At 46.0% G+C, this 15947-nt stretch overlaps 1 protein-coding gene across 2 annotated transcripts in view; it reads left to right on the plus strand.

Moving 5' to 3' along the window:
• The first annotated feature begins 2707 nt into the window (after positions 1–2707).
• C11H10orf90 (chromosome 11 C10orf90 homolog) overlaps positions 2708–15947 on the plus strand; it is a 210223-nt gene continuing 196983 nt past the window's right edge. The window contains exon 1 of one of the 2 annotated variants that reach the window (XM_010952665.3): positions 2708–3396. In XM_010952665.3, the coding sequence (XP_010950967.2) occupies positions 2893–3396 (504 nt within the window). In that variant the 5' untranslated portion in view covers positions 2708–2892. The remainder of the gene's footprint in view (positions 3397–15947) is intronic. The other variant, XM_010952672.3, reaches the window with a different exon arrangement.

Raw genomic sequence — 15947 nt, forward strand, 5'->3', positions numbered from 1 at the left:
TCAGCCATAGTATTCTCAGTCCTTTGGTTTTGTTCTAGAACTCCAGCGGGTGGAGACTGAGAGGAGAAGGAGGAATACACGCACTGATTCCACGTCAGAGAGCCCTGTGAGTTCCACACAGCTGTTTGAAAGGACGATTGTTTAAATGCCCTTGCAGCAAGCACTGTGCCTCTGAAAAAGCTTCAGCTCCCACCTGATAAGTGAAGTGTCCATAAATAAAAATGTCATCTCCCCTGAAAGAGAAATCAAATTATAAATTCAGAAATTCATAGTCATCTGTTTTTATTGTTGCCTAATGCTTGTAGATCTGTGCAGATCCTGCAGAAAATCAGCCCTGAAGCTGCATAATTAGGATGTCTTTCATAGTCGTAAATGCTAATCCCATTGGAGAGCAGATTAAGAATTCACAGGCATAAATTCCTAGCATCAGGTACCTGTAGTTCCTTTTCTTTTTGAATAATTCATTATTTAAATACTTCCCTGCGTATCCTATACAGCGCTGCACATTGTGTCGGGGCAAGGGAGAAGTAAGAGACTAATTTCACATATATTTCAACACTAAATACATTCAAGGCTCATTTATGTTGATTTGGTGTCATTGCGTTGCAACTGCTAACAATGGTACAGTTTTAGTTAGCTTCCCCAGGGGCCAATTTGGGGAAATTAAGTAGGGTCTTCTGTAGGACATTAATAAGGTCAGAGATCTAATTTTTATAAATGACTGAGTTAATTGGGTTAAGGAAAAAAAAATAGCAGGAGCTTCAGGTAGTTGTTTTCCATAAGGAGTGAGGATTATTTGCAGTCAATATGGCTTCAGTTAATGCTTCCCCGCTCTTGGCTGTGGATGCTTTATGACAAAATGTATGCACGGCAATTGAAAAGTGAGGAACTGTGGTTGACTTTTGCCCCTGCAAGGCCAGCCCAGCAGCCCACCAGTCATCCTTCAAGATGTGATGCAATATCCTTTCTTCCTTGAGGGTTTCTCAGGGTCTCCATCAGCTGCTGCAAACCTTCGTCATAAGAGGCACTCACTGTGCCCTGAGGACCTGCTCGTCAGGCGTCTGTCCCACTGCTGGGCAGTGAGCTCCTCGTGGAAGCCAGTGTCCCCTCATCTGTGTGTGTCTGCTGCCAGCACAGTGCCCAGCACACAGAAGCTCCCTGGGGTGTGTGTAGCATGCCTGCTCAGTCTCCACTGTGTTGTGTTTCCATGGGAACCATGGCTGCCATCGCTTGGGTCTTGACCTTCGCATTGACACCCTTGGGAGAACCACAGGTGGAACCAGACTGTTTTGTTTAAGGAACAGGGAACCCCACTGCGTGATCTTGGGACAGCATTTAATCTCTAAAGGTCTGTTGTCTTAACACCCAGTTGAGAGCGTTGGCCTAAATTACCTCCGAAGTCTTTTCTATCTCCTACTCTGTTTTTGTTCTCAGCTTCAACATTTCCATTGTCTCCAAAGGGGGAAGTTTAATATTCCACTGCCCAAGACCTAGAGCTGCTGAGTGTGGCTTACGAAGCTTTCCCCGCCCATCCTGTGGCTTTCCACGTGGAGACGGAGAGCAATTCAAGGGGCATCCTTGCTGAAAGCCAAGAGGAAGCCGCCTGGTGAGGAGAGCTCTGTGTGTGGACTCGGAACACAGTGCTGGTGCTTGTCACCTGCTCTCTCCTGGCCCAGACCCCTGAGTCAAGGCTTGTGGTTTCCACTTCTCAACTACCGGGTTAACAGAAATGCTACCAAAAATGACGTGAAAAGGAATACATCAAGCATCTGCATTTCTAAATGATTTGAATTCGGAATCTAATAATTCTCAGCATCACTTAAATCTCCACTCTATTTTATGTGTGGAAAGAATGTTACCAAGTCCAAGCTTGTGCTGCTTGCTGCACAACAGGCCAATAAATCGAGAGATGAGTTATTGGACAAGGAAAACCAACTTTATTCAGAAAGCTGGCAGACCGAGAAGAGGATGGACCAGTGTCCCAAAGAACCACCTTCCCCAGGTTAGAATTCAGGCTGCCTTTATACTGAAAGAGGGTGTGCCTGGTCGCTGCAAGTTTCTTGGTGTGGGAATCCTTTGCTCCTGCAGCTGTCTAGGGAGGTCCAGTCCCAATGTTCCTGTAAACTTCCAAAAAGACAAAAGCTATTCTCTATTCTGAAACTTTTTATCTCTATATGAATGGGAGAGTGTTACACCTTTAAGGATCAGAGCCTTGAGAATAGGCTGTCTATTTCAGGCTCTAGGCAACATTCTTGTACCAAAAGCAATAGAATATAGAGGTTAAAGTATAAGAAACGGATCCAATACGGAGTCAGATCTGTTCTTCTCTATCACCAGAACTGTGCGTAAAATAATTTGGGTGGAACACATGCAATTTTTGTTTGGAAAGGATGCCCTCTGTGACTCTGTTACACACTATTTTCCTCATCATTTCACTCACCCGATCCTCTGACACCCCGGTTAGTGGCAGGTGTTATTATTCCAAGTTTTCTCTTGGGGAAACTGAGGCTCAGAGTGGTGAGGGGACTCCCAGGGTTGGCTCAGGACCAGCGCCCTCAGCAAAGCCAGTGCACTCCCGCCGGGTGGCGGCCAGAGCTTCCTACCAGAGCTCTGCGTCTCTCATGCTGGTGCGTAGTCATCGCTGCATTCAGCCGACTTCTCCTTTTCACTTGAATGTGTTTCTTATCTTCTCCAGGGCTGAGGTCACCCTTTGTGTCAGGAGGAGCCTGTTCCTGTTGCTTTTTCCATCCTGGCAAGAAAAAAAGCAGAGATTCTAAAAAGCAGCAATTATCACTCCTGGTTCCTTTGTACAGCGCCCTGTAAGTAACTTATTTGGATTTGAGGGGTCAGAGACTGAAAAACATATTGAATCTCACTGTAACTGGGACTTGAATGCAGCGGGGAGAGAGAAAGGTGTCTTTGAAATCAGACACGGTTTTGAGCCACCGGAGAACACAAGTGCAAGTGCTGGAGACAGCTGGACAGCAGCGAGGAGGCGTATTTTTATGGCGCCTAAAGGTCACCGTTGAGGTTCCCACACGCACATCTTGCGCGCTGTGTGGCTGGGGTTTGGGAACGACTAGGTCTGGAGCTGGAGAACTCGGAGAGAGGTCACAGCCAAGGCTTGCGAGCCGAAGCCACACGATTCCGCGTACCATGCGGCACTCCGGAATCCCTACAAGGCCTCAGCAGCAGGTGTCTGCTGCCCACCACGCGGAAACAGCCATCCGCCGGACTTTTCAGATCAAAACGTTTAGCACTGAGTTGAAAAACCATGTGATGGTCATGGATTTCGTGAAGAGGAACTGGTTTCCCTCCCAGAGAAGAGCCAAAGTTTGTATCATCCATATGTATCAAGGCCTGAAGACAGCTGAGCAGACAGCCAGCAGATACGAGGTAAGGCTGAATCTGGCCGGGGAGCAGTGGGTGCACACCTAATTCAGAGAAATGGAGTGTTGCTTATCAGACAGACAGCTCAGATGTTCTATCTGGTCTAATAAATTAATCACTGGTTTGTAGTTTTCCCCAAGGGATTTGGGAAAGACACTCTCATCTCTTAATTTCTTTCAGTTTTTGAAATCCGGGGAGTGGGGAGCATATTGGATGATTGTAATTGACACATGACACACGTCTGCATTTAAAACATTTAATACTGCTCCAAAGAGTTGGATAATTTGTATCCACATTTAGAAACTGCAGTACATTTCTGTGAGTGAAATATTCTTAGCTCTGTAGGTTTGCAATCATCTGTCTTAAAAAAAAATTCCTATTTGTTTCCTGATGTGTTATGAGAGAGAATATCTATGCCTTGCATTAAGTTAACATAGAATGATTTAAATTATGCCAGTAAGAATGGACTTTTATTTTTTTGAGGGTGAGCTCTTATTTTCAAGCCGAAACTACTTTTCGTGGGAGAAAAAGGGAGAACTTGGGAGATTTAGAATGTCAAAGTGAGATAAACACATTACTCTGAAACATATTTGTATTCTGCAACTAGAATAAGCCATGAGCAGTGATCCTTCAGAAGGTAAACACACGAAATCTGATCAGCCCTTTATTGTACATGGAATAAATTATAAATGACAATGTAATTGATTCCCATATAGCTCACTTACCCATCCCTTTTGATAAATGTAACATGCAAATTGCTAATGTTTTATGAAAAGGTAACCTTTCTGAATACTGATGCTGTTACTAGGAAAGACTTTCCGGGAATGCTGGCAAAAACTCTAGGTCTTTTGTTCCCCACACTGGGCACCCTTGTTCCAGGGCAATGTCAGAACCTGTTCTGCAGGGTTCAAGGCTGGCTTCTCCCAGTGCCAGCCCTGGGGTTGTGAATTTCCATGTTCACAACGGAGACATAAAGGCCACAGAAATAATGGCGTTAATTAAATTCAGTAATGGTTGTTCATTAGTTCATTGCCCAATCAACCAGAGCAAAAGGTGTGCAATTAGAATATAATTGAAGGAAACCAGAGATGTTATTATTCACAAGTAATTAATCGGATGGGGACAGAATTTTTATGATTGTATAATTTTCACTGAGGTTATTTTTCAGTCTTCCAGAGAGAGAGAAAAACTTGTTGAATTATATCATCTGGCATTTTAAAAGAGTGTTCATGGCCCCATTGGAAACTCTAAATGGCAAAGAGCAACTCTTGTGTTCCCAGTTTTTGGTATGCATAAAACATTCATTCCAAAAGCGACATTGATGGTAACAATGTGGAAAAGTGCATCTTTGTAGAAGGTTGTACAAAACGTCTAGTGTACTGAGAGTCACAGCTACAACATTTTGTGTGTGTGTGTGTGTGTGACCCAACTCCCTCCCAACCCCCATTACTAAATACAGCCATTGAGACTGCGTGCCTGCTGTCTGCGTAACCTAGAGCCTAAATCTTATTAAAGTGAGTTTCAGACCCACAACAGTCAGGCTGGTCAGCTGGTCAGTCCTCACTCTGTCTGTGATTTGAAAAGTGGTCCAGGCAGGACCTGCTTCCTCCGCTCAAGGGCAGGTTGAGTTTGAAAACCATAAGATAGGATCTGTGCCTCCTGTCCCTCCACATTCCTAGCTCTGTTCTTTTAGTAAATATTTAAGAATTTAAAATTGTCCACGTCCATTGAACTGTTTTTTTGTTTGTTTGTTTTAACATTTTTTATTGATTTATAATCATTTTACAATGTTGTGTCAAATTCGTGTTCATATACACACTCATTGTCACATTTTTTCCTCTGTGAGTTATCATAACATTTTGTGTATATTTCCCTGTGCTATACAGTGTAATCTTGTTTATCTATTCTACAATTTTGAAATCCCAGTCTATCCCTTCCCACCCTCCACCCCCCTGGCAACCACAAGTCTGTATTCTCTGTCTATGAGTCTATTTCTGTCCTGTATTTATGCTTTGTTTTTGTTTGTTTGTTTGTTTGTTTTTGTTTTTGTTTTTTAGATTCCACATATGAGCGATCTCATATGGTATTTTTCTTTCTCTTTCTGGCTTACTTCACTTAGAATGACATTCTCCAGGAGCATCCATGTTGCTGCAAATGGCATTATGTTGTCGGTTTTTATGGCTGAGTAGTATTCCATTGTATAAATATACCACCTCTTCTTTATCCAGTCACCTGTTGATGGACATTTAGGCTGTTTCCATGTTTTGGCTATTGTAAATAGTGCTGCTATGAACATTGGGGTGCAGGTGTCATCCTGAAGTAGATTTCCTTCTGGATACAAGCCCAGGAGTGGGATTCCTGGGTCATATGGTAAGTCTATTCCTAGTCTTTTGAGGAATCTCCACACTGTTTTCCACAGTGGCTGCACCAAACTGCATTCCCACCAGCAGTGTAGGAGGGTTCCCCTTTCTCCACAGCCTCTCCAGCATTTGTCATTTGTGGATTTTTGAATGACGGCCATTCTGACTGGTGTGAGGTGATACCTCATTGTTCGTATTGTACCCACTGGGGCATGTCAGCACCATTTAGGTTAGGAAACCAAGCAAGAAGGCAATTTCCTTGCTCGATTTCCAAGCTGAGCTGACGAGAGCCCAATTCACGGCCTCTACATCCCGTTAGACTTGGCCCCGTGACCCCTCCCCTCTTGAAGACTCCAAGGCCATTGGCTAACCCGCTGGGGCTTTAACCGTAAAGTACCTGATAGGGCGAAAAATGAGCAAGGTCACTGGAATGACCTCTCAATGTGCAAAGTGCTGGACAAAGGAAACTGGCTGGTTCTCCAGGAAAAGTGAGTTTGGGAGATTTTGTTTCTGTAAAAACCTTATGGATTTCAATTCCTTCCCAGAAGGACCTACAGACCTGCTTGAGTTGAGTTTAAGGGCTAAGACTGGCTTTTTCTAAAACTGTGGCCTGAGTCCTGTCTGTGTTAATGCTTGGAGATACTGCCTCTTATCTGGGACACACAGGGACCCAGCCTAACTCTGGCCCAGGGATGGTCCAGCCACACTCATTCCCTTACTTCAGTTGCCTTTTAACACTCACAGCAAGTGGATGTGTGTTGCCGAAAGGCAGCTGGAGTTAGAAACAGATGGTGTTGAGGGTGCTGAAGATTCTGGTCCTCACGTTTGCAAAGCCTCCATCCCTGCGGCCTCCAAAATGCCCAAAACGATTTAAAAACACAATATATTAAAGGCCTTTCTCCTCCTGCCTATGTACCTGATAAATTTCAGACACCAAAATAGCCATAACTGGGCAATGAGATTTGAGTTCTGGCCACGGTCAACGTCGCAAGCATGGCCACATTCTGAGATTCTCTGTGAAGCAGAGCGTGGATGGCTTCCCTGACATTAGGAAGCAGGGAAGCCACGTAGAATTCAGAGATGTGCTCAGATCTCCCAGAGTCTGAATGTGAGCTGGCATCCGATAATTGATTGTCGAGAACTTTCTGATGGTCGGCGCAGGCTGGGGCACGCCACCAAGTCTCACCCATCTGTCTTCCTGGAGGTGACAGTTTCTACTACATTTCCTCATTAGATGAATCAGGGAAAGTTTGCATCTTTAGTAATCGCCATTTGGCCATACTTTTCCACATATATCCAAATCTGTATCATTTTCATCTCCTCTTCCTGCTCATCCTTATTTTTTTTTTTTTTTTTTTTTTTGGATTTGGCTGTGGTGCTCAGTTCTGCCTGAATATAACCATCATGGCAAACTTCTATTTTTTATATTTATCTATTTGTCAGATATGCAAAAAATTGCACATCTTTGATGTTTACAAATCGTTTTGATGGGTTTAGTCATATGCTCACACCCGTGGTGCCCTCACCGCAGTCAAGGCACTAAACATATCCATCACCTCTAAAAATTCCGTGTGCTCTTCTGCCTGTTGCTTTTTTGTTTGTTCTCTGGTGGTAAGCACATTTAACATGAGGTCTGTCTTCTTAATGCATTTTGAGATAGTAATGCCACACTGCTGGCCGTAGGCACTACGTTGTGCAGAAACGCGCTAGTTCTTACTCACCCTGCATCACTGAAGCTTTATACCCGCTGAGCTGCACCCCCCGCCTCCATGGCGCCCTCCCCAGCCCCAGGCAACCACCATTCTATTTTCTGCTTCTTTGAATTTGCCTGGTTTGAACACCTCATAGAAACAGAGTCGTGCAGCGTTTGTCCTTCTGTAACTGGTTTATTGCACTCAGCATCATGTCCTCTGGTTTCATTCATATTGTCACCAGTGGTGGGGTTCCCTTCTTTTTTAGGGCTGAGTAATACTCCAGGGTGTAGATAATACATTTTCTCTATCTGTTCATCTGTCAGTGGACATTTGGGTTGTTTCCTCATGGTGAACTTTTAAAACTACATATGCCTGAGGCCCAGCCAAGGCCGTTGTGACCCAGGGTGACTGTTTGATTCTGTTGTTGTCCTTTATAGAGAATTGAACTTTGTTCTGGCATCAGGTTGTGTTACTTGGAAACACTTTGATCCTTCTGAGACTTCCTTTTTGGCAGATGTTGGTCTTGGGCAGTGCTTCTCAGTGTTGTCCCCCAGAGGATATTTAGTAATATCTGGAGACATTTTAAAAAATGTTTTAAAATTTTTATTTATTTAAAAAATTGTGTTTTTTATTGAAGTGCAGTTGATTTACAATGTAAATTTCAGGTATACAGCAAAGCGATTCAGTTATACGTACACATATATATTTCAGATTCTTTTCCATTATATGTTATTACAAGAAGTTGAATATTATTCCCTGTGCTGTACAGTAGGTCCTTGCTGTTTATCTGTATTTTATACAGTAATGTGTATCTGTTGATCCCAAATGGAGACGTTTTTGACTGTGACAACCTGGGGCAGATGTTACTCATACCTACCGGGCAGAGGCCAGGGCTGCTGCTAGACATTCTGCAGTGCGCAGGACAGTCCCTGCCCCCAGAACAAAGAGCCGCTCAGCCTGTAAGGAGCCCTGATCCGGGGCTAAGTCAGACCCACCATTAAGACGTGATCTTTTGCTATTTTATTTAAATGGAGGGACTGGGGACTGAACCCAGGACCTCGTGTGTGTAAGCACGTGCTCCACTGCTGAGCTGTACCCACCCGCCAAGGCATGAGCCTCGTGAGGACTCGACTTAACGTCCTGTGTGTGTGAGACCTTTCCACCAGGGCCAGAGGGAACACAACTGTCCCAGCTCTGGCTGGAGTCCTGGCAGGGGCTGGCTTCCTACTTAGGGAGCTTCTTTTCCTGGATTCAGGTAGTTTCCCTTAAGCACGTGCAGATCAACATTCAGCCAGAGACCGCGGACCCCCCTGCAGGTAGCTAGGACTCTCTTTCCTTGCAGCTCTTTGGTGTTTGGCCGCACAGATTCTAGCTGCCTCGGCCTCTCTGAGTCCTCACCTCTGCCTCCTGTGCTCAGTGAGGCCCCGGGCTCTCTCAAGTTTCGCCTTCCCAAGACACGGCCGGGAAGCTGCCTCTAGGGTGGAAGATGGTAGGGTTCACCCCTCTCGTTCCCCCTCCCTCCGGGATCACAGCCCCATACCATTTGTTGTCCAGTGTCTGGAAACAGTAGCTTTGTATGTAGCTTTTGTCTGGTTCCCGCATCACGGCCAGAAGCAGACGTGGCTCCCCAGGGGGTTTTGATGTCCCGCTAAAGTTGAGAAACACCACTCTGGGCTCCGATGAATGTTCTCCAACGGCTGAAGTGAGCCCTTAGGTCGTGTGGAATAAAAGCCCTCAAGTTTTAAGTGCTTGGGCCTCAAGATAAGTTTATTCAGGGAATGAAGAAGTCGCTTGAGGCCAAATAGGAAGTAAAACAAACATCCCCTTTCTTCTCACAGTTATCAAAGGTGCAGAACAATGTACCTAATTCCTAACCAAGCTGGAGAGATTTAGCCAGATCAGAGTCTACCCAGTCTCACTTTTCTTGCTGAAGACTCGGCCTCCAGCAGTGTTTTTACTGGGATGTGCGGGTGGCTCTGGCTGCAGTGAAGTCACCGATCCCTCCAGAGTGAGGAGGGCTGAGAAAAGGCCATTTCACAAAGGATAATAAATCCTTCAGTTAGCTTTGCTACCGAATGAACAGGTCAGGATCCTTGGCCTCATGCCCAGAGCCTGCCTCCTGCCTGAGAGCGTGCTTGGTGTTCCTCCCAGAGTCTCCTCGCAGCCTCAGCCACTCATCCTTTGACGATGTCTGGTAGCCTCTGCCCAAATGCAGGAGGAGGGAAACCAGAGGCCAAAGATGGAACGACCATCCTCAGGAATCAATGCCGCCCGCTCACCGGATTCCTCCAGCCCCTCTGTGCACCTGTCAGTGGGAGGCTGGTCGTCAGGGGACAAGGTCCTGAAGAGGCGCAAGAGGTCAGAGGTCTGAGATGAGTTTTGTCAGGTCAAGAAGCACACCTGGTGACTGAGGTCTCCGCGTGAACTGCACCATGAAGGGCTATTTCAGGTGAAGCACAAGTTGATCCCGAACATTCATCGCCAAGTCTCATGAGATCTGACATCATTTTGCCCAACTTCCACCGGGAAATTGGGCATGGATGGGGGGACCATGTCCCACATTTCAGCCAAACCAAGGCGGGGGAGATGGTCGGTGGAAGGTGGTGGTGTGGCTAAGAGCGAGGGCACTGGATGGAGTCTTCCTGGGGTCTTGTGGCTGAGTGACCTTGGCAAGTTTCTTGACCTCTTTGAGACTTGGTGTCCTCATCTGTGTTCATGACAACCGTGCTGCCGTCTACCTTACAGGGCTGCTGGGAGGCTTAAGGGAGGTAATCTGTACAAAGGCTGCGCCTCGGGCCCGGCACGGAGGCAGCATGCCGTGAAAGTGATTCATCTTTGGCATTTAATTTCCATTGTGCCTTTTTCTGCCATCCCCAACTTTGTCGCCGAGCCGTGACATGAAGACATGGCCCTCGGGCCCAGGCTAATTGTGACCAGTGCTTTGATGATGCTGTCTCTGTGCAAGAAGTCCTGTTTAAAGTGGGTGGACATCCCCTGCCCTCCTTCTGCACACTCAAAGCGCCAAGGGACAGGGACTTACAACCTTCTAGACTCTTCGCTTGTTAATCTCCATTCCCCAAACAGCTCAGAGATTACTCACCAAATTGTCTTTCAGCTGAACGGACAGTTTCTACTCAGAGCCCACCCAGTCCTGTGGTCAGCAGCAAATCCCATCTTTGACCAAAGACTGTTGATGATGTGAGTTCACACACATGTGAGTCCTGCCTGGTAAAGCCAGAACTGAGTCGGGAAGCATTAACGGGGCATTTTTCATGTAAGGTGCACCCTCCCGTAGAAGACTTCCTAGGATCTAAATGACGTTCATCACCTCATGAAGGACTGAATGGCTCTTACATGTTAGCGTCCTGTAGAATCCTCAGGAGAACTTTCTAAGTAGACCATGGGCTCTGAGAAGGCTGGGGTCCAGAAATCTCTATTTTTAACATGAAAGCCAGGGGATTCTGATTCAGCTCTGAAACTTCGACAGGTCTGAACCTTTGATCTGGAAGTTTCAGACCAATGTTTCCCAGCTGCATGAACCAAGGAGAAAATGACCGAGAAGGCCACGTGAATTGGCTGCGTTGAGAAGGCTGGTGTGGAGGGCGGGGGGGGGGGGCGGGATTTGGGAGGAGAGTGGCTGGACCACTGTGTGCGAGGAGAGCAGAGATGGAGATGGAACAAAGTGGGCTGTGTTGGTTGGTCCCTGAATTGCCTCATTGATCCTGACCACAGCTGTGCAAGGCACATGGAGCCCTATTTTTCCAAAGAGAAAATTCTGTGAGGCCCAGATGCAGGCTGCACAGAGACACCGTTAGGAGCGGCAGAAGGAAGATTCTGCCTTAGCTACATCCTGCTCTGCGGCTGTGTTTCTTGCATGGTCTTGGGGGAGAAGAGAGGGAAGCAGCATGTGTCCTGACAGCAGTAGTTGGGGACCCAGGGCACTTCGCAGGCGGCCCCAGAGAGTCACCTGTGGCAGAATCCGGTGGGAAAAGGCAGTTAGAGTCCCACTGATCCTCTCTCTCCTTTGGCTTTAGGCATCTTTCCTTTCCGTGGGTTTTTCACTAAGCATCTCCTTCCATTCTTAAGTCCCACTGGGTTCTCAGTCCCCTCTGATCTTGCCGTCCCAGGTTCTCGCCCCTCTTTGGTGGAGGATATGAGTTAAAGAGGAAATATTGGGCCAGATTGTTTTAAAAAATGTACGAAGTATCTACTGTGTGCCGGGAGCTGTGCCCGGTGCTGGGGGCACAGAGGTCCCAAAGGCCGGGTTTGTCCCCTTCACATCATCTGGTGGTGGGGCAGCCATTCCGACGAGTGCCACGTCTGGGCGTCCACACGGAGCTCTAGACCCAGAGGACTCAGCAAGGGAGAGCCTTGCGCACATGCTCTTCACCGAGGATTTGACGTTCCCCGTGGCCGGCAGGGAGAGTGAGGATGTGGAGTAAGGACGGAGCAGGGGAAGACATTTCAAGCAGAGGGAGTGGCAATTTCTAGGTGGTGGCACAGGAAGGCAGACCCTAAACAGAACCCAGTAGCCTCTGGAATTCCAGCTAGAAGTCACAGGACAGAGTTCCCGAGAGGAGGGACCAGGCAGAGAAAGGGCTCCGGAAGTTTGTGGCAGTTCCCTTGAGTCTGTGGCTGGAGACCAGTCTGCCCTGTGAAACGCCACGAGGCCAAAGAACCACTGGCAAAGAGGGAACAGTTGCTGGGCAGCTACCAGATGAACAATTCTCAGCGCCCACTCAGGGCCACGGATCGTTCAAGTCCCCCGCTATCGAGGATGTAGGGACCTTGCTGAATACATGGTAAATTCAGTAGAGATTCTGGAAGGGTCATGCCTTGGAAGTCTACTAAACTAGTCCTAGAGTAAAGTCTTTTCTAGATCCATCCTATAGCAATTTAAAACACAGCCCTTGAAAAAAATCAAGCTTTTTCACAAGTAGCTTAACTACCTGCCAGAACAAAGTCCAACACTCTTTAAAAGATTACAACAGCAGATACTAACTATGTAAGATAGATAAACAACAAGTTTATAAAGTTTATAAATATATGTATAGCACAGGGAACTATATTCAATATCTTGTAGTAACTTATGGTGAAAAAGAATATGAAAATGAATATATGTATGTTCATGTACAACTGAAGCATTGTGTTGTACTCCAGAAATTGACACAACATTGTAAACTGACTCTACTTCAATAAAAATATATATAAAGTTTAAAAATATTACAAAAAAGTCCATCAAGCAATAATACAAAATTAAAAATATCTGGCATCCAGACAAAGCCTACTAGATATTCAAAGAAGCAGGAAAGTGTGATTTTAACCAGAAGAAATTATGATTAATAGAAGCAGATTCATAAATGGATGGAGAGATGATAGAATTAGCCAGCCAAGACTTTTTAAAAAGCTATTATAAATACTATAAATATATTTCTTCCCCCTTAAATTCAAGGGTTTAAGGGAAGATATTACCATAATGGGAAGAGAATTAGTTGATATGAAAATAAGCCAAACAGAACTTGCAGAGAAGAAAAAAATGACACTGTCATACTATCTGAAATGGAAGTTTTGCTAGATGGGATTAACAGCAAATTGGATGCTACAGAGGAAAAGACCAGTGCAATTTCTAACTGAAGACAAGAGAGAAAAAAGGAGAAGGAGGAATCTCAAAAGATCAAAGATACATACAATTAGACTCTCAGAAAGAGTGAGGATGGGGTGAGAGCAGAAAAAAGATTTGAAGAAACAATGGCTGAAAATTTTCCAAATTTAGTGGAACTTATGTTAAAGCATTGCTTGTCAAGGATAATATAAACATATTTATAAAATATATCATCAGATATATATCATCAAGATTGGCCCATGTCGCGTTAAATAGCGTGTATTTCCATGTTTCCTGACATGGTGGACCATAGCGTCACTAATCAGCGTTCTCCAGTCCAAGGAATATGTTTGTTTTCTTGTGCTCACTCTGCATAGATTAATTGAGGCAACTTGTTTATTTACTTATGACTGAGATAATGCCAATTTAGTGTAGGATCATAGATAGTTTCAGCTCTGATTGGCTACTTAAAAAAAGCAAGACAATCTGGCAGACACTACCTGTGTTACTGAAAGCAGGTTCATATGCTGGCTGCACCATGAGGCCAAACAAACTGAAACGTCGGAGCTTGAAGCAGAGGAAAGTTTACTGCAGGGCTGATTGGGCAAGGAGGACGGAGTGGCTTATGCCCAAGAAAACACCGAATTCCTCGAAGGGTTTCAGCAAAGCATATTTAAAGGCCAGATAAGGGAGGGGGTCCTAGGGCACGTGATCAGCTCAATTCTCTGATTGCTGTGGAAGTTACAGTGGAGGTCAATGCTATCAGCCCCTGGGCGCCAGAAGGTCTGGGGGCCACATGCTCTTGATCATCAAGTAGTTCACTTCTCCCCTTTGGTGGTGGTTTTAAGCATCTGAAAAGCTCAGGAAAGACACATGAGATACTATTATCTGGGTCCTTCAGAGAGGAGCTGCAGCAGAGGGTATGGGTAAGGGGTCTGACCCTGGAAGGCCCCCCAGGGTCCTGCTCGGTTACACTCGTATTATTCTTCTATTGTTGCAAAACAAATTATCACATAGTTAGTGGCTTAAAAAACACCTATTTATTATTTCACGGTCTTGTAGGTCAGAAGTCCTGGTGTGGGTTAGCTGGCCCCTCTGCTTAGGGTCTCTCCAGGCTGAATCAAGGTGTCAGGTGAAGCTGTGATCTCATCTGCAGCCCGTCTCCTCTTCCAGGATCCCTGGTTATTGCCAGAATTCAGTTCCTTGTGATCGTAGGACTGAAGTCCCCATTGTCTTGGGGGCTCTCAGCCAGCACGCTCAGCTCCTAGAGGCTGTCCTCAGGTCCTTTCCATGTGGCCCCAGCCAGATGGGTTTGTTTGCAGTTCACAGCATGTTTGTTTGCCTCTTCAAGGCTGGCAGGACAATCTCTGCTGCTTTGAATCCCTCTGACTTCTTTGAAAGACACACCTGATTAGGTCAGGCCCACCCGATGTGGTCTCTCTTTGATTAACTCAGCACCAGCTGATTGGCAGCCTTGATTGCATCTGCAAAATCTTTTTGTCATATAACATAATTTAATTGTAGAAGTGATGGCCCATCACCTTCACAGGTTCTGTTCACGATCAAAGGATCGAGAACGTATGGGACATGGGCCCCCAAGGGGTGGGAATCTTGGGGGCTACCTGAGCATTCTGCTTACTACACTGTATTTAGCATTTTCATGTCAGTACAAAAAAGGAAATAAAAGGAGTCCTTGGAATTGGAGGCATATAGGTTTGAGCCTCTGTCTGGGAGCTTTGTAAGGAAAGGGGCCCCTAGTCTATTCTTGCTCATGACTCTGCCCCCAGTACCAGGTCAGCCTTCAAGAACCATTGTGGAATATATGTATGAATGAATGAATGAATAAACAAAAGTGCATAAAGTGTGTTTTAGAGGAAAACCTGAGGCCAGGGTGAATAATGGCTGATGACTTTGCATAAGGAGCTTCGTCTGATGGGATACGTACATTAGGCTCCCTTCCAGATTCACTCATCTTTTAGTGACCGACAGACAGACAGTCAGACAGACAGACATCAGCTCTAGTTTGCCTAAATGAAGCTCCAAAATAGAAGTCACTCCTTTTACCTCCCTTTTCATTAATCAAATTCCGAATGAAGAAATTGCTTAATTTCCTCTCTGAGTCTAATTTATATCCTTTCTCCACCCAGAAAAGACTCTGAGACAGCTCCCAAAATAAGTATCTTGGAAAACATCCAGGATTAGGAGTAATGGTGTATCAGAGAAACAAACAGGGCTGAAGATGAACGGGGGGATTCTTTTCTGAAAGTAGCCAATAAATTGCTTGCCGTTTTGTATCGAGGACAAGAAGCCTCTTCCCAGCAAAGCTGCCCACGGTCAGTGGTGAGGGGGCCGGCCCCTGAGCGGCCACCCCGAGGTGGCTCAAACCCTGTGATCCAGTCCTCCCTTTAAGAAAGTTCACAAAGCTCATTGTTTTAGCTACAAATAGCTCCTCGGCGCCTCAGCGATGAGTTCGGGCCGCTGCTGGCTTCTCCAGCTTAGCGGCTTTGCGATGCTCTGTAGCTTCAGAGGAAGGCTGTTGAGTGGTGATGGGCTCCACCAGGTGTGTGGAAGGGCCTGGGTCTCGGCGGATGGACATGCAGAGGGCCCCCCAGTGTACGGGCAACGCGCGTGCTCAAGTCCACGTCGTGCGCTTCTCACTGTTGATATAACACCCACGAAGGCAGCTTTGTCGTGCTGCTGCTGTGTGCGAGCCACTGTGTGGGCTGTCAGAGGCAGGGGACCAAAATCTGAAGACTTTCCCTGCAGTAGTTCCACAATGAATGGCCGCTGACTCAGGTTTGGCTGGATAATTTGTGGGGAACAGGACAAAAATGAACATGTGGTCCCTCATGGTAAAAAAATCCATGCAAAATGTCATTTACGGCCTTAAGTATGTCCTTT

This window comes from Camelus bactrianus, chromosome 11, assembly GCF_048773025.1.
Source record: "Camelus bactrianus isolate YW-2024 breed Bactrian camel chromosome 11, ASM4877302v1, whole genome shotgun sequence".
In the NCBI taxonomy this organism is placed as follows: domain Eukaryota; kingdom Metazoa; phylum Chordata; class Mammalia; order Artiodactyla; family Camelidae; genus Camelus; species Camelus bactrianus.